General features: G+C 41.4%; 1 protein-coding gene across 1 annotated transcript in view; it reads left to right on the forward strand.

Annotated features, from left to right (window-relative positions):
- Positions 1 to 25130, forward strand: part of LOC148525218 (uncharacterized) — a 241905-nt gene that overhangs the window by 15732 nt on the left and 201043 nt on the right. Inside the window, exons 3-6 of the mRNA XM_088471028.1 lie at positions 3142 to 3720; positions 13222 to 13800; positions 16164 to 16201; positions 23689 to 24217. Of these exons, the coding sequence (XP_088327154.1) occupies positions 3142 to 3720; positions 13222 to 13800; positions 16164 to 16201; positions 23689 to 24217 (1725 nt within the window). The remainder of the gene's footprint in view (positions 1 to 3141; positions 3721 to 13221; positions 13801 to 16163; positions 16202 to 23688; positions 24218 to 25130) is intronic.

Genomic DNA, 25130 nt, shown 5'->3' on the forward strand with positions numbered 1-25130 from the left:
ATTTACCTAAAAAGGCCCAAATTCCAGCTATTATAAACTAGAATGTGCTAGATAAATATTAGGTAGAATCTGATTGGTTTCTATGGGCTCCACTACCCCAAGTCTTAAATCGTCCTCTATCCTGAGTTATGCCTTCCCAAAAAAACCTCATATACCAAAGCTAAAGAGTGGCAGTTCTGAGCAAACAGGAAGTGGAAAAAAAACACCATCATTTTCAACCTTAGATTAGTTCGAATCTCTTTTTTTTGTTTTTTAGCCCTGAAATTTGGCACACAGCACAGAGCGATGACTCTACGCGTCCATGCTAAAGTATGTCCAATAATTTTGAGGTGTAGCCCCTCAAACACCAAGCCCCCTCTCAGAAAAACCCTATGGGAGAATTATGTTTATTTGCTTCAGCCTTAATATAAGGGCATGACTATATTCTATATATATTGGGACACAGTCAAGATAGGGGTCCCTCTCCTGGGGTAGATGAGTTCCCCCTCTACACACACAGCAGCCATAGAAACAGGATACAAGTCAGGGGTTCTCGTACAAACTGGTCGGCACCAGTCTTTATTGTGCCAAATGAATATAAACATAAACAAAACATAAACATAAGTTCTAGCCCAGCTGGGCACTAGATACACAGCAGATTCCCTCTCTATAATAATGGTAGGGCCTATTGCCCTCACCATCAACAAAACACGTGCACGGTACTTACAAGGATTATCACCAAGTGTCTCTGAACAGGCTAGGCCACCTGCTCTCCACACAAACAAACCCAGCTTATATTAGCCATTTCCAGCTGCAAGCCCTAATGAGCCTGTTACCAGGCTGAAAGGCCCAAAACCTGGAGTGACCTGTGGATGGAGCCCTCCCTCTCCTCACATCCACGCTCCCAGGACCCAAACCGTTTTTTCTCTAAAGCTGACATTCTAGTCTGTTTTTCCCAAACAGACTTCTCCTGGGGGTTTCAGAACACATATGACAGAAACCTAGGACATACATAGAAGCCATTCCACACTTCTCTAGTGCTTCTATCACATATCCCCCCCTTTGTTTCGACCTGTGGGGCGGAACAACTGCAGCCCCCAAGCAATGGACAAATGACAAAGCATCTGCATTGGCCAGCTGGCTTCCTGGCCTGTGTTCTACTGTAAATTTAAAGGTTTGTAATGCCAAGAACCATCTAGTTATTGTCGCATTACTGTCCTTGTTTTCTGACATCGACTTCAAAGGGGCATGGTCAGTGATCAATCTGAACTTTCTTCCCACCAAGTAGTACCTGAGAGTCTCTAATGCCCACTTTATGGCCAATGCTTCTTTCTCGACCGTAGCATAGTTTTTCATATACATTTAATTTCCGGCTTAAGAAGAAAATCGGGTGTTCTTCACCCTCATTGCTTTGGGAAAGGACCGCTTCGATGCCTACATCTGATGCATCGATTTGTACAACACACTCTCTATCAAAATCAGGGGTCATCAGAACTGGTTGGCTACATAACACTATTTTTAACTCCTGGAATGCCTTCTCTGCTTCAGGACCCCATTCCACCATGACTTTCTGTTTGCCTTTGCTAAGGTCAGTCAGTGGGACTGCAATTACCCCATTTGGTAAACTTTATAATTGACCTACCCCACTTTTTTCAAAGGGTCCTTGCCATTTAGCCAAAAGTTTACTTTCTACTGTGGGAACCAACACCAACACTCTGTCCCCAGGAGCAAAGTTGCGTAAGCGAGCATTGCGGTTGTATACCCTCTGCTGTGCCTGTTCCAAATGCGCTCTTATTTGCGCATTTGCACAAGTGGTGAAGAATAGCATTTAGTAGTTTTTTTCCAAGAAAATAACTAGTCCCAGCAAATTTGGGGTACATGAAAATGGGTGCAAGCATGGTTAAAATTCACAAAAGTATAGTTTTAAAAATCATAAAATATGCACCTTCAGCAAGCACCTACAATCAAAAAAATACCACCCCCATACTTGCAGAACCCCCAAAAGACATTTTTATAATTTTTTTTAGGATTTTTTTGACGCAGTTAACCTTTGGGGGGCTGTCCCAAGTGTGCAGAGTGGTTTCCCCACCTTTGCACCCAGACTCGCAAATCTGCACTTATTTCCGCCTGCTTTCATAGGCATATCTTTTTTGCCTATTCCATTGCATTGACTTTCCGCTTACGCAAAAAGTCTTTGGTATTGAATACGTGGAAACATTTTTGCCTGGCAAAATGACATCATCCACAATACTTTTCCACGTAAAATGGTTTTCTACGTCTAATTGAATATGCCCCTACGTTTGTTAGAAACCAGTGTTCATTTTATGACAAATGGCTAACAGATGAACAGCGCTAATAGCGAGGGTGATCTATCTATCTAACAAAGCACAACCAGATGAAGTGTATTATGAACAATTAGTAAATAATTTATTTTCTAGTGGATTAAAATGCAGAATCAACTATATGCAGTCTTAACACATATATAGCAATTTCTACAAACATTTGACATTGTGCACCTTAACTATGAATAGAAATGTTCAATGGGCTTGATAAATGATGGAACTGTCCTGTTCCTATGTGACTCCTTAATAATGAACAACAAGTGTTATAGGCTTAGTTGTAAATCCAGTTAGAATGTATAGTCTCATACCAACTCACGATGTTAAAGGTCCTTGTAGATGAGCGGAACAACAATCTCGCTCTAGCAGACTCCTTGAAGTGGTAAAGATGAGGAATATCTTGGAGATTTGTGTACGTTCAGTTCAACCGTTATCCACTTTAAAGATAAAGAACAAAGTCCACGTGTCTGGTTCAGGTCACAAAGCATTAGTTTTGCGATGAAATGTGTTCCAATATGTCCCAACAGAGTGAGGGTGCTCCACACTGACGCATTTCGCTGGGCAACTCCCAGAATAATATTTTGACAAGGATTTTAAATTTAGTTTTAGTTGCATAATTAAAACTGAACACAGATTGTCATAATTTTCATTATTAAAATGTTTGTATTTTTGTTACTGTTGTAATTCAGTCCTCAACAAATATGTAGCCAATGACTTTTAGTCAACATTTTCATCTAAAAAATAAACACTACAAATCAGTTGGTGGATACAATTTCACAGATATAAACAGCAAATATATCTAATGTATTTATATTTTTTTCAGCACCTGACTGTGTGCCTGACTGCTCATGGTCAAAGTGGTTTGATGTGAGTTATCCTAAAAATGAACCCAATGGAGGAGATTATGAGACCTATGAGAACATCAAGAATGCTGGCCAAGATTTGTGTGAGAAGCCAGAGAACATTTCCTGCAGAGCACAGAAATTCTTGAATACATCACTGGAGGACCTGGGGCAGAAAGTGACATGTGATGTCTCCTATGGGCTCATCTGTAATAACAAAGACCAAGATGGGTTCATACCTTTGTGTTACAACTATGAGATAAGGGTGTACTGCTGTCTCCCACTCCCAGCTCACTGCTTATCTACAACCTCTGAAACCACCACAACAACTACACCAACAATCACAGTTACTACGATGACAACAACTACTCCTGAGGTAACAACAACTACTCCAGAGACATCTGCTCCTACCACTACTAAGACCACAACCACTACTACTGAGAGTACAACATCTGTGACTACATCCCCAACAGCCACGGTTACTGAGGTTACAACTACTCCTGAGATAACAACTACTCCAAAAACTTCAACTACTACAACAGAGTCCACACCAACTACACGTAAGAATGAAACAGGGGATTTCAATTTTATTTTGTTTGTACAAGGTTTAAACATAGTAATATACACATTATTCTGAGAAAACTGTATTGAAAATAAGAAAACTTCCATTATTTAAAGATGAAATATCATGTTTTATCAAGCAAAGATACAAAGTTTTACATTTTATATGTTGTGTGACATTAGGGAATAATAATCAATTTCCAGGTAAATGAATATGTTCCAGAGCTGGTCACATATGAGCTTATAATGTGCTGAATGTAAGTTCATTTGTGGAGTGTTACCTCCATGTTTTGCATTGCACAAGTACACGCTAGTACAGAGGATGTAGCATTGTACACATTTTAGTGGCATCTCCTCCTGCAACTGAAGGTGCATAAGTTGGCTTCATGAATGTGTTCTCACATACTGTAGGCTAAATTCAGTGAGGATATGTAGATGGTATTGTGGGCTTTCCAGAGTACTTTGTGCAAAAAACCCATAAATAAATATGCAGGTGCATAGTTCTATTGATCACTGATGATGGGTAACAACCTAATTGTATGAACAAGAATGGTGTGTCAGCAGAGATGTGTATAATTCTGCCTATGGGCAATGATATACATATTGTTTTCCATGCAGGCAATTCTTTCTGCCTCATTTTATCATCTAGGTGGTATGACAAGGAGAGTTGAATTCATGCCATACTCCATCTATTTGCATTTAGATGTCAGAGTGATCTCAGAAAGAATCCAATTGGGACATTTGTTTGTTATGTAAACTATCTTTATTGAGTTTCCAGGACAATAATAATTACTTTTAATTGATTTGAGAAATAAATGAACAATTCAGCTTTTATGTGTTGTAACCTGTTAGAGACATATTTGTGGATCCAATTCAAGGATGTAGGCTCTAAGGGCTTGGATTTGATTTGGATGCTTTTGTGAAAACAGATGGAACTTCATTTTTTGAGCCTACTTAACATATGTCTGAATTGCATAGCCTGGTGAGCCATGTGCCGTACGATGTGTAAGTAGTCGCCAGTACTGTAGGTGCGTGCATGCTGATTCTTTCATTTCTGGGCAGCAACTGGGCAGTGTGTATCAAAATTATAGATGTGCAGGCTCGGCTCAGTTTGGATTTTCCTGCCAAGTTCGGATATTTCCTGCCAAAGTTCAGGTCTCGGAAAGAAGCAAAACATTCTCTTTCATGGAGAATCATCTTCTTTCATAGACTTTTGTCCATGAAAGATGATGTTTTGCCTCTTTCTGAGACCTGATTTTTGGCAGGAAATATCCGAACTTGGTGGGAAAATCCGAACCGTACCGAGCTGGGCTGGGGATTGAGGCTGCTGCTGACAGGTAACAGGAGGGACGGCATCAGACCCAGGTCCCTCCAACAAGCACGGGCCTGGGTAATTGGTACCCACTCCACCTCAGTGGCCCTGTGTTTTTGCACCCCTGGCATTGCTACACGCAAGCAGCTTTGCAATTGTGATCCTTGCAATAATGCAAATGCAGCAGGTGGAGTTTGATACCCCCTGCTGCCCTTGCAATCCCAGCACTGCGACGGAGGTTGCAGGCTAGGATCATCATTGCGACAATCTGGCCAGCTTGCGAGCCCAGAAAACTGCACTGAGCCATGCAGATCCTGGGCTAGCCACTCCCAAAAAAAGGGGAGTACACCCCCCCATTTCCGGAAATGACGGCCGACCCCATGCTTTAAATGCTTCTGCCTATCAATCATGCAGAGGCATTCAAGGGCTTGAGTGCAACTACGCAGGACCAGTTCTGCAGAATGGGTCCTGCGCACGATAATCAGGAAATTAAGTAAGGTCATCCTGTCCCCCATACGGGTGGTCCAGAAATGTGGTTTTTAATATGGACTATTAGATAATAGATATACTTTATTAGATCAGTAGTATAGCATTCAAAAATATGTAGGGTCTTCTCAATAAGATAATTAATATCAGTGTTCTAATTAGAGATGTGCACTGACCCCTGTGTTTTAGTTTTGGATCTGGATTCATCTTTGTGTTTTTTGGTTTTGTAAAACCACCCTCAACTCTTTTGGTTTTAATAAATCGGTAGAAACAGCTAAAATGTCTGGATCCTAAACTCAAGTTCGTTTATTTAACCCGAGATCTGAACAGGCAACAGATGTGAACCGGGACTCTGTTCAACAAGGGTTCGACAAAAATGAATCCAAACCTTGATCCAGCTCTACTCAGAGCCCCTAAATTCAGGTGTGTTCAGATTTCAGAAATCAAGTACCAGTATATCTTTAGTTCTGATACACTTAAATTATAATGGCCCCACTTAATGTACAGTATATCCCAGTGTAATGTTTGTCTCATTCCTCAGATTGACAATTAGTAAAACAGTCACAGTTAGTGAATGTTGTAAATAATAATCTTATTACTTACCTGTCACTGAGCACTGATACAAGAGGGTGCAGCCATTGTGTGTTCCATAGGAGTGCAATAAATCTATATACAGTAGGTGGTACTCTTTACTCAGCTAATTTGACTAAAATCACTAATCCTCAAATCTTGCACAGTGGAAATATACAGTATATGTAGTGAATAGTAATGTGTGAGATGAGAGTGCTGAGTGCAAGCTCTTCTACTGTAAGAGTTCCGACTGACTTAGCACATACTTGCCTACTTTTGAAAAATCATTTCAGGGAGATTGTGAAAGCAACACCTATGAACGCGTGTTACATTGGGCATGTACTGCTACATCTGAGAGGCGTGTCCTAAACCTGACTTACATCCAAATGTAAACCAGCCCAAAAGCAGTTAGTAAGATCTGTTTGTTGATGAAAACACACTAATACTTTTCAGAAATTTATAGGGATCATTGGGCCTTATAATAACCAATGCAAGGAAATGACACTAATGATCCCATTTGAATGTATATATCTCTGTTTTTTAATGTAACAGCTTCATAATGGGGGTAAGGATGAAATGACGGAGATTTCTAGCCTCTTCAGGAAGATAGGGAGATTGCTACTATTTCAGGGAGTCTCCCTGACAATGAGGGAGAGTTGGCAAGTATGACTTAGCATGGTCAATGCCGCCCGAATATTTCTTTGCTTATAGTCACCTCTTCACATACAACAATAAATGTGACTAGTGAACCTAGAGTATAAGAAAGTGTATACACGGGGCAGATGTACTAATAACTGGAAAGTGATAAATTGGAGATTGAAAAACTGCCAACCAATCAGCTCCTGTCATTTTTCAAACACAGCCTGTAACATGACAGTTAGGAGCTGAGTGGCTTTTAGTTTAGCACTCACTAATTTATCACTTGTGAACTGCCACCTAGTAATCACTGCCACCTAGTAGTCATTGACCACTGACCACATTGTCAGTGGTCAATGTTTTTCCCATTTGTGCAGCTGCTCCTAAATAGTAGAATATTATAAATATTTTACAATGACACTGTAGTAAAAATTGCTAATTATAAACACACTGGAGTGTGTTTGTATGTATGTGCTGAGATTGATTGTCAGCAGTCAGTGCTACTGTATATCACTCTGTGCAGTCACTACGTGCTACATACAGTAATCTTAGTCAATATTTGGACATAGGGAACTGCTGTATATGCCTCCTGTGAATAGGAGTGAATACAGCCGCTGCTGAATATCAGTGAGCTGTTCCATGTCACAACCGGGTGAATCAAAGACACTCAATTCGATTTAAACATTGCACAAAGAGGTATGCAGAATACACAAGTCATCTATTACTATCTTCTCTCAGGTTACCCCAATCTCTGCAATCCTAACTAACACACTGTAAAAATACATATGAATGCATATGAATACTTTTATAGAAGTTGACAAGCACACAGCTACATACCAAAGCGCATGTCGCTATTGATCCGTCAGGGTATTATCCATTTTAATATATTTGCTGCTATTTTTATATAATATATTTAATAATGATGTGTTTTAGAAGAGTTAGTGTGTACCCATTATACCTACTTTTTTCTTTTTGTTTGTATATGTTCGGTCACTCTGGGGGGATCTGGCAGTGCTGCCGTAACTTTATCCATTGGACTGGTGGTACCAGTGCACAGTGGGTGGTCACCTGCCATATCTGCTCAGATTTTTCCAAGGGTCCTCAAGCATGGCAGGCTTCTGGGGACTCAGCTGGGTCCAACAGCTGTAGTAATTGTACAGTCTCAACCGGAAACTATCATATAGGGAGCACAGGGGGTGGGCAAGTGGAATTCTGCTTAGTGGAGCTGCTGCAGCTCACACTCAGCCATCACTCAGTACAGCATGCCATGCTTCTGCACCATAAGTGCTACTGGTGCAGGCTTGGTAGAAGGCAGGTAACTAACCAGAGAAGAGGGGATTGTGATCCATACACAGTGGGTCCTCCATGCACAAGGCCTTGTACTGAGGTACACTCCTTACAAATACATACCAGGAGTGGGTCTCTTGTGACTGTTCTTTCCTAGAAGCACTTTTTATAGCAGATCACCTGTGGTTGATGTTAGGAGCCGCTGGGTTCCTGATATGTATAGGTGGCTGCAGATAATGGGCCAGATTAAGTAAGGATCCCTATTGCGATCGAAATAGCGTTTATGCACAGAGTCTCACTGCAAAGATCTACTAATCATTACAATTGCAGTACCGTTGCACCCTAACATAAGGACGCCCCCTTTACCTTACACACATCTGTAATACTTAGCAAGTCTGTAAAACCATCGGTAACATCGAGTACAATCGCATCCTCAGGCACACTTCCACAAGGTCTGACCTTACTCAGAAATTGCTAACCTCATCGCACGCAATAAAAGCTCAAGCTGCGTATAGCATTGCAGTGGCTAATTTATGCACGTCCCTGTATCGGTGTTCAAATGCACTGGCACACCTGTTTTTTACCAACCCCCCCTCACTCCCCCCAAACGGCACTTCCTGTCAATCACTCTGTGATGGGTCTGCATAGTCACTGTGATCGCAGTCAAGATCGCAGTGGAGTCTTCGCGCACTGTAATGCATACTGTTCTTTCCTAGCAGCACTGCAGATGCTGCTGGGTATATTATAGCAGAGCGGCTGTATAGGTGGCTATGGAAAATGTCCTCACATGCTAGCATCTTGACTGTAGCAGAGCAGTGCTGTGTGGTTTTGTCAACTACAAATGATGCTCTTGGCTTGTACAGGGTGTGATGCTTGCACCTGGCTCCCCTGGGCACCCAGGTGCTGGAGGCACATCACATGATGCACACCCCACCTGCACCAGGCACCCAGGTGCTGGAGGAGCAGCTTCACTTGCTGAAGGACCCTGAACAAAGATTGAGTGCCCGCAGGTGCATGAGCGGCACACACCAGGGCTTACCTTCAGAGTTACACAGGAACAATCCGTAGGAAAGAGGCCCCAGAAATGAGGGAAGGGAGAAAGCCAGGAGAACAGATCCAATAGGTTACCACCTGGGTATTCGTAAGTAAAAGCTTTTTGAAGCTGCAGCACAGCACTTATGAATTCCCTGCTTCCGTTCAAGTCTCTGAAGTGGCACCCACCGCCTATGCTAATTTCCTAACAGCTGGCCGTGGCCAACTGTATGTCATGTGAATAGGTAATTCCCCTGCTGTTATAGAATAAAGACTGGAAGTGGGAAGAAGTCTGCTATATTGAGACTGTCTAGTGAAGCAACTCTGAGTACACGCCATGCATGCGGCTACTTGACATGCACAACAAACTGAAATTCCTATCTCTAAAATGGAATAAAATTCGGTTAATTGATAAAAAAAAACCTGTAAATTTCCCAAAAACATTTACCTAAAAAGGCCCAAATTCCAGCTATTATAAACTAGAATGTGCTAGATAAATATTAGGTAGAATCTGATTGGTTTCTATGGGCTCCACTACCCCAAGTCTTAAATCGTCCTCTATCCTGAGTTATGCCTTCCCAAAAAAACCTCATATACCAAAGCTAAAGAGTGGCAGTTCTGAGCAAACAGGAAGTGGAAAAAAAACACCATCATTTTCAACCTTAGATTAGTTCGAATCTCTTTTTTTTGTTTTTTAGCCCTGAAATTTGGCACACAGCACAGAGCGATGACTCTACGCGTCCATGCTAAAGTATGTCCAATAATTTTGAGGTGTAGCCCCTCAAACACCAAGCCCCCTCTCAGAAAAACCCTATGGGAGAATTATGTTTATTTGCTTCAGCCTTAATATAAGGGCATGACTATATTCTATATATATTGGGACACAGTCAAGATAGGGGTCCCTCTCCTGGGGTAGATGAGTTCCCCCTCTACACACACAGCAGCCATAGAAACAGGATACAAGTCAGGGGTTCTCGTACAAACTGGTCGGCACCAGTCTTTATTGTGCCAAATGAATATAAACATAAACAAAACATAAACATAAGTTCTAGCCCAGCTGGGCACTAGATACACAGCAGATTCCCTCTCTATAATAATGGTAGGGCCTATTGCCCTCACCATCAACAAAACACGTGCACGGTACTTACAAGGATTATCACCAAGTGTCTCTGAACAGGCTAGGCCACCTGCTCTCCACACAAACAAACCCAGCTTATATTAGCCATTTCCAGCTGCAAGCCCTAATGAGCCTGTTACCAGGCTGAAAGGCCCAAAACCTGGAGTGACCTGTGGATGGAGCCCTCCCTCTCCTCACATCCACGCTCCCAGGACCCAAACCGTTTTTTCTCTAAAGCTGACATTCTAGTCTGTTTTTCCCAAACAGACTTCTCCTGGGGGTTTCAGAACACATATGACAGAAACCTAGGACATACATAGAAGCCATTCCACACTTCTCTAGTGCTTCTATCACATATCCCCCCCTTTGTTTCGACCTGTGGGGCGGAACAACTGCAGCCCCCAAGCAATGGACAAATGACAAAGCATCTGCATTGGCCAGCTGGCTTCCTGGCCTGTGTTCTACTGTAAATTTAAAGGTTTGTAATGCCAAGAACCATCTAGTTATTGTCGCATTACTGTCCTTGTTTTCTGACATCGACTTCAAAGGGGCATGGTCAGTGATCAATCTGAACTTTCTTCCCACCAAGTAGTACCTGAGAGTCTCTAACGCCCACTTTATGGCCAATACTTCTTTCTCGACCGTAGCATAGTTTTTCATATACATTTAATTTCCGACTTAAGAAGAAAATCGGGTGTTTTTCACCCTCTTTGCTTTGGGAAAGGAACGCTTCAATGCCTACATCTGATGCATCGATTTGTACAACAAACTCTCTGTCAAAATCAGGGGTCATCAGAACTGTTTGGGTACATAACACTATTTTTAACTCCTGGAAAAGCCTTCTCTGCTTCAGGACCCCATTCCACCATGACTTTGTTTGCCTTTGGTAAGGTCAGTCAGTGGGACTGCAATTGTGGCAAAATTGGGTATAAACCTTCTATAATACCCAGTGATCCCTAAGAAGACTCTCACCTGCTTTTTATTCAGGGGTTGTGGCCAGTTTTGGATTACCTCAATCTTATTGAGCTGTGGCTTTATCAAACCTCTGCCAATGGTGTCCCCAAGATATTTTACTTCTTCCATCCCCAGACAACACTTTTTTGGGTTGGCTGTCAAACCTGCCTTATAGATGGAGTCCAACACTGCTTGTACTCTGGGCAAGTGAGACTGCCAATCAGGACTATGAATGACCACATCATCCAGATAAGCAGCAGCATACTGTCTATGGGGCCTTAGAATCCTATCCATTATTTTTTGAAAGGTAGCAGGTGCCCCATGTAGCCCAAAGGGCAACATTTTGTATTGAAACAACCCCTCTGGTGCAGAAAAAGCTGTATTTTCTTTGCATTCTCAGTTAACGGCAATTGCCAATAAACTTTGGTTAAGTCAAGAGTAGTTAAATACATGGCTGTCCCCAGCCTTTCAATTAGTTCATCCACCCTAAGCATAGGGTAGGCATCGAACTTTGACACACTGTTCAATTTCCGGAAGTCATTGCAGAATCGCACACTCCCGTCAGGTTTTGGAAAAAGCAAAATGGGACTTGACCACTCACTATGTGATTCTTCAATTACACCCAACTCTAACATTTTTTTAATTTCCTTCAACACTGATTCTCTTTGGGCTTCTGGCAACCTACAGGACTTTAGGTTAACCTTAACCCCTGGGTCAGTGATTATGTCATGTTTGATGACCATGGTTTTCCCTGGTAGGTCAGAAAACAGCACCCTATTTCTGATCAGAAATTCCTTAACTTCCTGCTGTTGACTGGCTGACAGGGTTTTTGCCACTGTCACTTCAGGTATCATGGGCCCTGGGTTTACTGGAGGGACTCTAATGCCTGACAGTGCTGCTCTATCCTTCCAGGGTTTTATAAGATATACAGTATATCTGTTCTGACTTTCTTTTCCCTGGCTGGTAAACTTTATAATTGACCTGCCCGACTTTTACAAAGGGTCCTTGCCATTTAGCTAAAAGTTTACTTTCTACTGTGGGAACCAACACCAACACTCTATCCCCAGGAGCAAAGTTGCGTAAGCGAGCATTGCGGTTGTATACCCTCTGCTGTGCCTGTTCCAAATGCGCTCTTATTTGCGCATTTGCACAAGTGGTGAAGAATAGCGTTTAGCAGTTTTTTTCCAAGAAAATAACTAGTCCCAGCAAATTTGGGGTACATGAAAATGGGTGCAAGTATGGTTAAAATTCCCAAAAGTGAAGTTTTAAAAAACATAAAATACGCACCTTCAGCAAGCACCTTCAATCAAAAAAACACCCCCTCCATACTTGCAGAACCCCCAAAAGTCATTTTTATAAAAAAATTTAGGACTTTTTTGACGCAGTTAACCTTTGGGGGGCTGTCCCAAGTGTGCAGAGTGGTTTCCCCACCTTTGCACCCAGACCCGTAAATCTGCACTTATTTCCGCCTGCTTTCATAGGCAAATCTTTTGTGCCTATTCCATTGCATTGACTTTCCGCTTACGCAAAAAGTCTTTGGAATTGAATACATGGAAACATTTTTGCCTGGCAAAATAACATCATCCACAATACTTTTCCGCGTAAAATGGTTTTCTACGTCTAATTGAATATGCCCCTACATTTGTTAGAAACCAGTGTTCATTTTATGACAAATGGCTAACAGATGAACAGTGCTAATAGTGAGGGTGATCTATCTATCTAACAAAGCACAACCAGATGAAGTGTATTATGAACAATTAGTAAATAATTTATTTTCTAGTGGATTAAAATGCAGAATCAACTATATGCAGTCTTAACACATATATAGCAATTTCAACAAACATTTGACATTGTGCACCTTAACTCTGAATATAAATGTTCAATGGGCTTGATAAATGATGGAACTGTCCTGTTCCTATGTGACTCCTTAATAATGAACAACAAGTGTTATAGGCTTAGTTGTAAATCCAGTTAGAATGTATAGTCTCATACCAACTCACGATGTTAAAGGTCCTTGTAGATGAGCGGAACAACAATCTCAGTTGGTGGATACAATTTCACAGATATAAACAGCAAATATATCTAATGTATTTATATTTTTTTCAGCACCTGACTGTGTGCCTGACTGCTCATGGTCAAAGTGGTTTGATGTGAGTTATCCTAAAAATGAACCCAATGGAGGAGATTATGAGACCTATGAGAACATCAAGAATGCCGGCCAAGATTTGTGTGAGAAGCCAGAGAATATTTCCTGCAGAGCACAGAAATTCTTGAATACATCACTGGAGGACCTGGGGCAGAAAGTGACATGTGATGTCTCCTATGGGCTCATCTGTAACAACAAAGACCAAGATGGGTTCATACCTTTGTGTTACAACTATGAGATAAGGGTGTACTGCTGTCTCCCACTCCCAGCTCACTGCTTATCTACAACCTCTGAAACCACCACAACAACTACACCAACAATCACAGTTACTACGATGACAACAACTACTCCTGAGGTAACAACAACTACTCCAGAGACATCTGCTCCTACCACTACTAAGACCACAACCACCACTACTGAGAGTACAACATCTGTGACTACATCCCCAACAGCCACTGTTACTAAGGTTACAACTACTCCTGAGATAACAACTACTCCAAAAACTTCAACTACTACAACAGAGTCCACACCAACTACACGTAAGAATGAAACAGGGGATTTCAATTTTATTTTGTTTGTACAAGGTTTAAACATAGTAATATACACATTATTCTGAGAAAACTGTATTGAAAATAAGAAAACTTCCATTATTTAAAGATGAAATATCATGTTTTTTATCAAGCAAAGATACAAAGTTTTACATTTTATATGTTGTGTGACATTAGGGAATAATAATCAATTTCCAGGTAAATGAATATGTTCCAGAGCTGGTCACATATGAGCTTATAATGTGCTGAATGTAAGTTCATTTGTGGAGTGTTACCTCCATGTTTTGCATTGCACAAGTACATGCTAGTACAGAGGATGTAGCATTGTACACATTTTAGTGGCATCTCCTCCTGCAACTGAAGGTGCATAAGTTGGCTTCATGAATGTGTTCTCACATACTGTAGGCTAAATTCAGTGAGGATATGTAGATGGTATTGTGGGCTTTTCAGAGTACTTTGTGCAAAAAACCATAAATAAATATGCAGGTGCATTGTTCTAGTGATCACTGATGATGATGATGGGTACCAACCCAATTGTATGAACAAGGGCGGTGTGTCAGCAGAGATGTGTATAATTCTGCCTATGGGCAATGATATACACATTGTTTTCCATGCAGGCAATTCTTTCTGCCTCATTATATCATCTAGGTGGTATGACAAGGAGAGTTGAATTCATGCCATACTCCATCTATTTGCATTTAAATGTCAGAGTGATCTCAGAAAGAATCCAATTGGGACATTTGTTTGTTATGTAAACTATCTTTATTGAGTTTCCAGGACAATAATAATTATTTTTAACTGATTTGAGAAAGAAATGAACAATTCAGCTTTTATGTGTTGTAACCTGTTAGAGACGTATTTGTGGATCCAATTCAAGGATGTAGGCTCTAAGGGCTTGGATTTGATTTGGATGCTTTTGTGAAAACAGATGGAACTTCATTTTTTCAGCCTACTTAACATATGTCTGAATTGCAAAGCCTGGTGAGCCATGTGCCGTACGATGTGTAAGTAGTCGCCAGTACTGTAGGTGCGTGCATGCTGATTCTTTCATTTCTGGGCAGCAACTGGGCAGTGTGTATCAAAATTAAAGATGTGCAGGCTCGGCTCAGTTTGGATTTTCCTGCCAAGTTCGGATTTTTCCTGCCAAGTTCGGATTTTTCCTGCCAAAGTTCAGGTCTCGGAAAGAAGCAAAACATCATCTTTCATGGAGAATCATCTTCTTTCTTTCATTGACTTTTGTCCATGAAAGATGATGTTTTCTGAGACCTGATTTTTGGCAGGAAATATCCGAACTTGGTGGGAAAATCCGAACCGTACCGAGCTGGGCTGGGGATTGAGGCTGCTGCTCACAGGTAACAGGAGGGGCGGCATCAGACCTAGGTCACTCCAACAAGCACGGGCCTGGGTAATTGGTACCCACTCCACCTCAGTGGCCCTGTGTTTTTGCACCCCTGGCATTGCTACACGCAAGCAGCTTTGCAATTGTGATCCTTGCAATAATGCAAATGCAGCAGGTGGAGTATGACACCCCCTGCTGCCCTTGCAATCCCAGCACAGCGACGGAGGTTGCAGGCTGGGATTATCATTGCAACAATCTGGCCAGCTTGCGAGCCCAGAAAACTGCACTGAGCCATGCAGATCCTGGGCTAGCCACTCCCAAAAAAAGGGGAGTACACCCCCCCATTTCCGGAAATGACGGCCGACCCCATGCTTTAAATGCTTCTGCCTATCAATCATGCAGAGGCATTCAAGGGCTTGAGTGCAACTACGCAGGACCCGTTCTGCAGAATGGGTCCTGCGCACGATAATCAGGAAATTAAGTAAGGTCATCCTGTCCCCCATACGGGTGGTCCAGAAATGTGGTTTTTAATATGGACTATTAAATAATAGATATACTGTATTAGATCAGTAGTATAGCATTCAAAAATATGTAGGGTCTTCTCAATAAGATAATTAATATCAGTGTTCTAATTAGAGATGTGCACGGACCCCTGTGTTTTAGTTTTGGATCTGGATTCATCGTTGTGTTTTTTGGTTTTGTAAAAAGACCCTCAACTCTTTTGGTTTTAATAAATTGGTAGAAACAGCTAAAATGTCTGGATCCAAAACTCAAGTTCGTTTATTTAGCCCGAGTTCTGAACAGGCAACAGATCTGAATCGGGACACTCTTCAACAAGGGTTCGACAAAAATGAATCCAAACCTTGATCCAGCTCTACTCAGAACCCCTAAATTCAGGTGTGTTCAGATTTCAGAAATCAAGTACCAGTATATCTTTAGTTCTGATACACTTAAATTATAATGGCCCCACTTAATGTACAGTATATCCCAGTGTAATGTTTGTCTCATTCTTCAGATGGACAATTAGTAGAACAGTCACAGTTAGTGAATGTTGTAAATAATAATCTTATTACTTACCTGTCACTGAGCACTGATACAAGAAGGTGCAGCCGTTGTGTGTTCCATAGGAGTGCAATAAATCTATATACAGTAGGTGGTACTCTTTACTCAGCTAATTTGACTAAAATCACTAATCCTCAATGCTTGCACAGTGGAAATATACAGTATATGTAGTGAATAGTAATGTGTGAGATGAGATTGCTGAGTGCAAGCTCTTCTACTGTAAGAGTTCCGACTGACTTAGCACATACTTGCCTACTTTTGAAAAATCATTTCAGTGAGATTGTGAAAGCAGCACCTATGAGCGCGTGTTACATTGGGCGTGTACTGCTACATCTGAGAGGCGTGTCCTAAACCTGACTTACATCCAAATGTAAACCAGCCCAAAATCAGTTAGTAAGATCTGTTTGTTGATGAAAACACACGAATTCTTTTCAGAAATTCATAGGGATCATTGTGCCTTATAATAACCAATGCAAGGAAATGACACTAATGATCCCATTTGAATGTATATATCTCTGTTTTTTAATGTAACAGCTTCATAATGGGGGTAAGGATGAAATGAGGGAGATTTCTAGCCTCTTCAGGAAGATAGGGAGATTGCTACTATTTCAGGGAGTCTCCCTGACAATGAGGGAGAGTTGGTAAGTATGACTTAGCATGGTCAATGCCGCCCTAATATTTCTTTGCTTATAGTCACCTCTTCACATACAACAATAAATGTGACTAGTGAACCTAGAGTATAAGAAAGTGTATACACGGAGCAGATGTACTAATAACTGGAAAGTGATAAATTGGAGATTGAAAAACTGCCAACCAATTAGCTCCTGTCATTTTTCAAACACAGCCTGTAACATGACAGTTAGGAGCCGAGTGGCTTTTAGTTTAGCACTATCTAATTTATCCCTTGTGAACTGCCACCTAGTAATCACTGCCACCTAGTAGTCATTGACCACTGACCACATTGTCAGTGGTCAATGTTTTTCACATTTGTGCAGCTGCTCCTAAATAGTAGAATATTATAAAGTAGTAAAAATTGCTAATTATAAACACACTGCAGTATGTTTGTATGTATGTGCTGAGATTGATTGTCAGCAGTCAGTGCTACTGTATATCACTCTGTGCAGTCACTACGTGCTACATACAGTAATCTTAGTCAATATTTGGACATAGGGAACTGCTGTATATGCCTCCTGTGAATAGGAGTGAATACAGCAGCTGCTGAATATCAGTGATCTGTTCCATGTCACAACCGGGTGAATCAAGAACACTCACTTCGATTTAAACATTGCACAAAGAGGTATGCAGAATACACAAATCATCTATTACTATCATCTCTCAGGTTACCCCAATCTCTGCAATCCTAACTAACACACTGTAAAACTACATATGAATGCATATGAATACTTTTATAGAAGTTGACAAGCACACAGCTACATAACAAAAGCGCATATTGCTATTGATCCGTCATGGTATTATCCATTTTAATATATTTGCTGCTATTTTTATATAATATATTTAATAATGATGTGTTTTAGAAGAGTTAGTGTGTACCCATTATACCTACTTTTTTCTTTTTGTTTGTATATGTTCGGTCACTCTGGGGGGATCTGGCAGTGCTGCCGTAACTTTATCCATTGGACTGGTGGTACCAGTGCACAGTGGGTGGTCACCTGCCATATCTGCTCAGATTTTTCCAAGGGTCCTCAAGCATGGCTGGCTTCTGGGGACTCAGCTGGGTCCAACAGCTGTAGTAATTGTACAGTCTCAACCGGAAACTATCATATAGGGAGCACAGGGGGTGGGCAAGTGGAATTCTGCTTAGTGGAGCTGCTGCAGCTCGCACTCAGCCATCACTCAGTACAGCATGCATTGTTTCTGCACCATAAGTGCTACTGGTGCAGGCTTGGTAGAAGGCAGGTAACTAACCAGAGAAGGGGTGATTGTGATCCATATACAGTGGGTCCTCCATGCACAATGCCTTGTACTGAGGTACACTCCTTACAAATACATACCAGGAGTGGGTCTCTTGTGACTGTTCTTTCCTAGAAGCACTTTTTCTAGCAGATCAGCTGTGGTTGATATTAGGAGCCGCTGGGTTCCTGATATGTATAGGTGGCTGCAGATAATGGGCCTGATTAAGTAAGGATCCCTATTGCGATAGAAATAGTGTTTATGCACAGAGTCTCACTGCAAAGATCTACTAATCATTACAATTGCAGTACCGTTGCACCCTAAAATAAGGACGCCCCCTTACAGACATCTGTAATACTTAGCAAGTCTGTAAAACCATCGGTAACATCGAGTACAATCGCATCCTCAGGCACACTTCCACAAGGTCTGACCTTACTTAGAAATTGCTAACCTCATCGCAGGCAATAAAAGGTCAAGCTGCGTATAGCATTGCAGTGGCTAATTTATGCACGTCCCTGTATCGGTGTTCAAATGCACTGGCACACCTGTGTTTTACCAACCACCCCCCCTCACTCCCCCCAAACGGCACTTCCTGTCAATCACTCTGTGATGGGTCTGCATAGTCACTGTGATCGCAGTCAAGATCGCAGTGGAGTCTTCGCGCACTGTGATGCATACTGTTCTTTCCTAGCAGCACTGCAGATGCTGCTGGGTATATTATAGCAGAGCGGCTGTATAGGTGGCTATGGAAAATTTCCTCACATGCTAGCATCTTGACTGTAGCAGAGCAGTGCTGTGTGGTTTTGTCAACTACAAATGATGCTCTTGGCTTGTACAGGGTGTGATGCTTGCACCTGGCCCCCCTGGGCACCCAGGTGCTGGAGGCACATCACATGATGCACACCCCACCTGCACCAGGCACCCAGGTGCTGGAGGAGCAGCTTCACTTGCTGAAGGACCCTGAACAAAGATTGAGTGCCCGCAGGTGCATGAACGGCACACACCAGGGCTTACCTTCAGAGTTACACAGGAACAATCCGTAAGAACGAGGCCCCAGAAATGAGGGAAGGGAGAAAGCCTGGAGAACAGATCCAATAGGTTACCACCTGGGTGTTTGTAAGTAAAAGCTTTTCGAAGCTGCAGCAAAGCACTTTTGAATTCCCTGCTTCCGTTTGAAGTCTCTGAAGTGGCACCCACCGCCTATGCTAATTTGCTAACAGCTGGCCGTGGCCAACTGTTTGTCATTTGAATAGGTAATTCCCCTGCTGTTATAGAATAAAGACTGGAAGTGGGAAGAAGTCTGCTATATTGAGGCTGTCAAGTGAAGCAACTCTGAGTACACGCCATGCATGCGACTACTTGACATGCGCAACATACTGAAATTCCTATCTCTAAAATGGAATAAAATTCGGTTAATTGATAAAAAAAACTGTAACTTTCCCAAAAACATTTACCTAAAAAGGCCCAGATTCCAGCTATTATCAACTAGAATGTGCTAGATAAATATTAGGTAGAATCTGATTGGTTTCTATGGGCTCCACTACCCCAAGTCTTAAATCGTCCTCTATCCTGAGTTATGCCTTCCCAAAAATACCTCATATACCAAAGCTAAAGAGTGGCAGTTCTGAGCAAACAGGAAGAGGAAAAAAAAAACACCATCATTTTGAACCTTGGCATACAGTGCAGAGCGATGATTCTACACGTCCATGCTAAAGTATGTCCAATAAATTTTGAGGTGTAGCCCCTCAAACACCAAGCCCCCTCTCAGAAAAACCCTATGGGAGAATTATGTTTATTTGCTTCAGCCTTAATAAAAGATCATGACTATATTATATATATATTGTGACACAGTCGAGATAGGGGTCCCTCTCCTGGGGTAGATGAACCCCCCCTCTACACACACAGCAGCCATAGAAACAGGATACAAGTCAGGGGTTTTCATACAAACTGGTCGGCACCAGTCTTTATTTTGCAAAATGAATATAAACATAAACAAAACATAAACATAAGTCCTAGCCCAGCTGGGCACTAGCTACACAGCAGATTCCCTCACTATAATAATGGTAGGGCCTATTGCCCTCACCATCAACAAAACACGTGCACAGTACTTACAAGGATTATCACCAAGTGTCTCTGAACAGGCTAGTCTGCCTGCTCTCCCAGGTGTGAGACACTCAGCCACAAACAAACCCAGCTTATATTTGCCATTTCCAGCTGCAAGCAATAATGAGCCTGTTACTAGGCTGAAAGGCCCAAAACCTGGAGTGGCCTGTGGATGGAGCCCTCCCTCTCCTCACATCCACACCCCCAGGACCCAAACCGGCTTTTCCCTAAAGCTGACATTCTAGTCTGTTTTTCCCAAACATACTTCTCCTGGGGGATTCAGAAAACATATGAAAGAAACCTAGGACATACATAGAAGCCATTCCACACTTCTCTAGTGCTTCTATCACATATCCCCCCCTTTGTTTCGACCTGTGGGGCGGAACAACTGCAGCCCCCAAACAATGGACACATGACAAAGCATCTGAATTGGCCAGCTGGCTTCCTGGCCTGTGTTCTACTGTAAATTTAAATGTTTGTAATGCCAAGAACCATCTCATTAATGTCGCATTACTGTCCTTGTTTTCTGAGATCGACTTCAAAGGGGCATGGTCAGTGATCAATCTGAACTTTCTTCCCACCAAGTAGTACCTGAGAGTCTCTAATGCCCACTTTATGGCCAATGCTTCTTTCTCGACTGTAGCATAGTTTTTCATATACATTTAATTTCCGGCTTAAGAAGAAAATCGTGTGTTCTTCACCCTCTTTGCTTAGGGACAGGACTGCTCCGATGCCTACATCTGATGCATCAGTTTGTACAAAAAACTCTCTGTCAAAATCAGTAGTCGTCAGAACTGGTTGGGTACATAATGCTATTTTTAACTCCTGGAAAGCCTTCTCTGCTTCAGGACCCCATTCCACCATGACTTTCTGTTTGCCTTTGGTAAGTTCAGTCAGTGGGACTGCAATGGTGGCATAATTGGGTATAACCTCCTATAATACCCAGTGATCCCTAAGAAGACTCTCACCTGCTTTTTATTCAGGGGTTGTGGCCAGGTTTGGATTACCTCAATCTTATTGAGCTGTGGCTTTATCAAACCTCTGCTAATGGTGTACCCAAGATATTTTACTTCTTCCATCCCCAGACAACACTTTTTTGGGTTGGCTGTCAAACCTGCCTTATAGATGGAGTCCAACACTTCTTGTACTCTGGGCAAGTGAAACTGCCAATCAGGACTATGAATGACCTCATCATCCAGATAAGCAGCAGCATACTGTCTATGGGGCCTTAGAATCCTATCCATCATTTTTTGAAAGGTAGCAGGTGCCCCATGTAGCCCAAAGGGCAACATTTTGAATTGGAACAACCCCTCTGGTGTAGAAAAAGCTGTCTTTTCCTTGGCGTTCTCAGTTAACGGCACTTGCCAATACTCTTTGGTTAAGTCAAGAGTAGTTAAATACATGGCTGTCCTCAGCCTTTCAATTAGTTCATCCACCCTAGGCATAGGGTAGGCATCAAACTTTGACACACTGTTCAATTTCTGGAAGTCATTGCAGAATCGCACACTCCCATCAGGTTTTGGAATGAGCACAGTGGGACTTGACCACTCACTATGTGATTCTTCAATTACACCCAACTCTAACATTTTTTTAATTTCCTTCAACACTGATTCTCTTTGGGCTTCTGGTAACCTACAGGACTTTAGGTTAACCTTAACCCCTGGGTCAGTGATTATGTCATGATTGATGACCGTGGTTTTCCCTGGTAGGTCAGAAAACAGCACCCTATTTCTGATCACAAATTCCTTAACTTCCTGCTGTTGACTGGCTGACAGGGTTTTTGCCACTGTCACTTCAGGTACCATGGGCTCTGGGTTTACTGGAGGGGCTCGAATGGCTGACAGTGCTGCTCTATCCTTCCAGGGTTTTATTAGATTTACATAGTATATCTGTTCTGACTTTCTTTTCCCCGTTTGGTAAACTTTATAATTGACCTACCCCACTTTTTTCAAAGGGTCCTTGCCATTTAGCCAAAATTTTACTTTCTACTGTAGGAACCAAAACCAACACTCTGTCCCCAGGAGTAAGGTTGCGTAAGCGAGTATTGCGGTTGTATACCCTCTGCTGTGCCTGTTCCAAGTGCACTCTTATTTGCGTATTTACACAAGTGTTGAAGAATAGCATTTAGCAGTTTTTTTCCAAGAAAATAACTAGTCCCAGCAACTTTGGGGTACATGAAAATGAGTGCAAGCATGGTTAAAATTCCCAAAAGTGAAGTTTTAAAAAACATAAAATACGCACCTTCAGCAAGCACCTACAATCAAAAAAACACAACCCCCATACTTGCAGACTCCCCAAAAGTCATTTTTATAATTTTTTAATGCAGTTAACCTTTTGGGGGCTGTCCCAAGGGTGCAGAGTGGTTTCCCCACCTTTGCACCCCAAAACCGCAAATCAGCACTTATTTCCGCCTGCTTTCATAGTCAAATCTTTTTCGCCTATTCCATGCATTGACATTCCGCTTACGCAAAAAGTCTTTGGAATTGAATACGTGGAAACATTTTTGCCTGGCGAAATGACATCATCCGCAATGCTTTTCCGCGGAAAATGTTTTTTCACGTCTAATTGAATATGCCCCTTCGTTTGTTAGAAACCAGTGTTAAGTTTTTGACAAATGGCTAATAGATGAACAGCGCTAATAGTGAGGGTGATCTATTTATCTAACAAAGCACAACCAGATGAAGTGTATTATGAACAATTAGTAAATAATTTAATTTCAAGTTGATTAAAATGCAGAATTAACTATATGCAGTCTTAACACATACAGTATATAGCAATTTCAACAAACATTTGACATTGTGCACCTTAACTCTGAATATAAATGTTGAATGGGCTTGATAAATTATGGAACTGTCCTGTTCCTATATGACTCCTTAATAATGAACAACAAGTGTTATAGGCTTAGTGGTTAATCCAGTTAGAATGTACAGTCTCATACCAACTCACGATGTTAAAGGTCCATGTAGATGAGCGGAACAACAATCTCGCTCTAGCAGACCCCTTGGAGTGGTAAAGATGAGGAATATCTAGGAGATTTGTGTACGTTCAGTTCAACCGTTATCCACTTTCAAGATAAAGAACAAAGTCCATTAGTCTGGTTCAGGTCACAAAGCATTCGTTTTGCGATGAAATGTGTTCCAAAATGTCCCAACAGTGTGAGGGTGCTCCATGCTGACGCATTTCGCGGGGCAACTCCCAGAATAATATTTTGACAAGGATTTTTAATTTAGTTTAGTCTTAGTCGCATAATTAAAACTGAACACAGATTTTGTCATAATTTCCATTATTAAAATGTTTGTATTTTTGTTACTGTTGTAATTCAGTCCTCAAAAAAATGTAGTCAATGACTTTTACTCAACATTTTCGTCGACAAAATTAACACTACACCTCAGTTGGTGGATACAATTTCACAGATATAAACAGCAAATATATCTAATGTATTTATATTTTGCTCATGGTCAAAGTGGTTTGATGTGAATTATCCTAAATATGAACCCAATGGAGGAGATTATGAGACTTATGAGAACATCAAGAATGCCGGCTATGTTGTGTGTAAGAAGCCAAAGAACATATCCGGCAGAGCACAGAAATATCCGAATAGTCCACTGGATGACCTGGGGCAGAAATTGACATGTGATGTCTCCTATGGGCTCATCTGTAACAACAAAGACCAAGATGGGTTCATACATTTGTGTTACAACTATGAGATTAGGGTGTACTGCTGTCTCCCACTCCCAACTCACTGCTTATCTACAACACCTGAAACCGCCACAACAACTACAACAACACCAACAACCACGGTTACTACGATGACAACAACTCCTGAGGCAACAACAACTACTCCAGAGACATCTACTCCTACCACTACAAAGACCACAACCACCATTTCTGAGTACAACATCTGTGACTACATCCCCACTGTTACAACTACTCCTGAGATAACAACTACTCCAAAAACTTCAACTACTGCAACAGAGTCCACACCAACTACACGTAAGAATGAAACAGGGGATTTCAATTTTATTTTGTTTGTACAAGGTTTAAACATAGTAATATACACATTATTCTGAGAAAACTGTATTGAAAATAAGAAAACTTCCATTATTTAAAGATGAAATATCATGTTTTTTATCAAGCAAAGATACAAAGTTTTACATTTTATATGTTGTGTGACATTAGGGAATAATAATCACTTTCCAGGTAAATTAATATGTTCCAGAGCTGTTCACATATGAACTTATAATGTGTTGAATGTAAGTTAATTTGTGGAGTGTTACCTCCATGTTTTGCCTTGCACAAGCACACGCTAGTACAGAGGATGTAGCTTGTACACATTTTAGTGGCATCTCCTCATGCAACTGAAGGTGCATAACTAGGCTTCATGAATGTGTTCTCACATACTGTAGGCTAAATTCAGTGAGGATATGTAGATGGTATTGTGGTCTTTATAGAGTACTTTGTGCAAAAACCCCATAAATAAATATGCAGGTGCGTAGTTCTAGTGATCACTGATGATGATGATGTGTACCAACCCAATTGTATGAACAAGGGCGGTGTGTCAGCAGAGATGTGTATAACTCTGCCTATGGGCAATGATCTACACATTGTTTTCCATGCAGGCAATTCTTTCTGCCTCATTTTATCATCTAGGTGGTATGACAAGGAGAGATGAATTCATGCAATACTCCATCTATTTGCATTTAAAGGAGTGATCTCAGAAAGAATCCAATTGGGACATTTGTTAGAAATGCAATCTATCTTTATTGAGTTTCCAGGACAATAATAATTACTTTTAACTGATAAGAAATGAACAATTCAGCTTTTATGTGTTGTAACCTGTTAGAGACGTATTTGTGGATCCAATTCAAGGATGTAGGCTCTAGGGGCTTGGATTTGATTTGGATGT

Source organism: Taudactylus pleione, unplaced genomic scaffold (assembly GCF_031769625.1).
Source record: "Taudactylus pleione unplaced genomic scaffold, aTauple2 ptg000109l, whole genome shotgun sequence".
Taxonomy (NCBI): domain Eukaryota; kingdom Metazoa; phylum Chordata; class Amphibia; order Anura; family Myobatrachidae; genus Taudactylus; species Taudactylus pleione.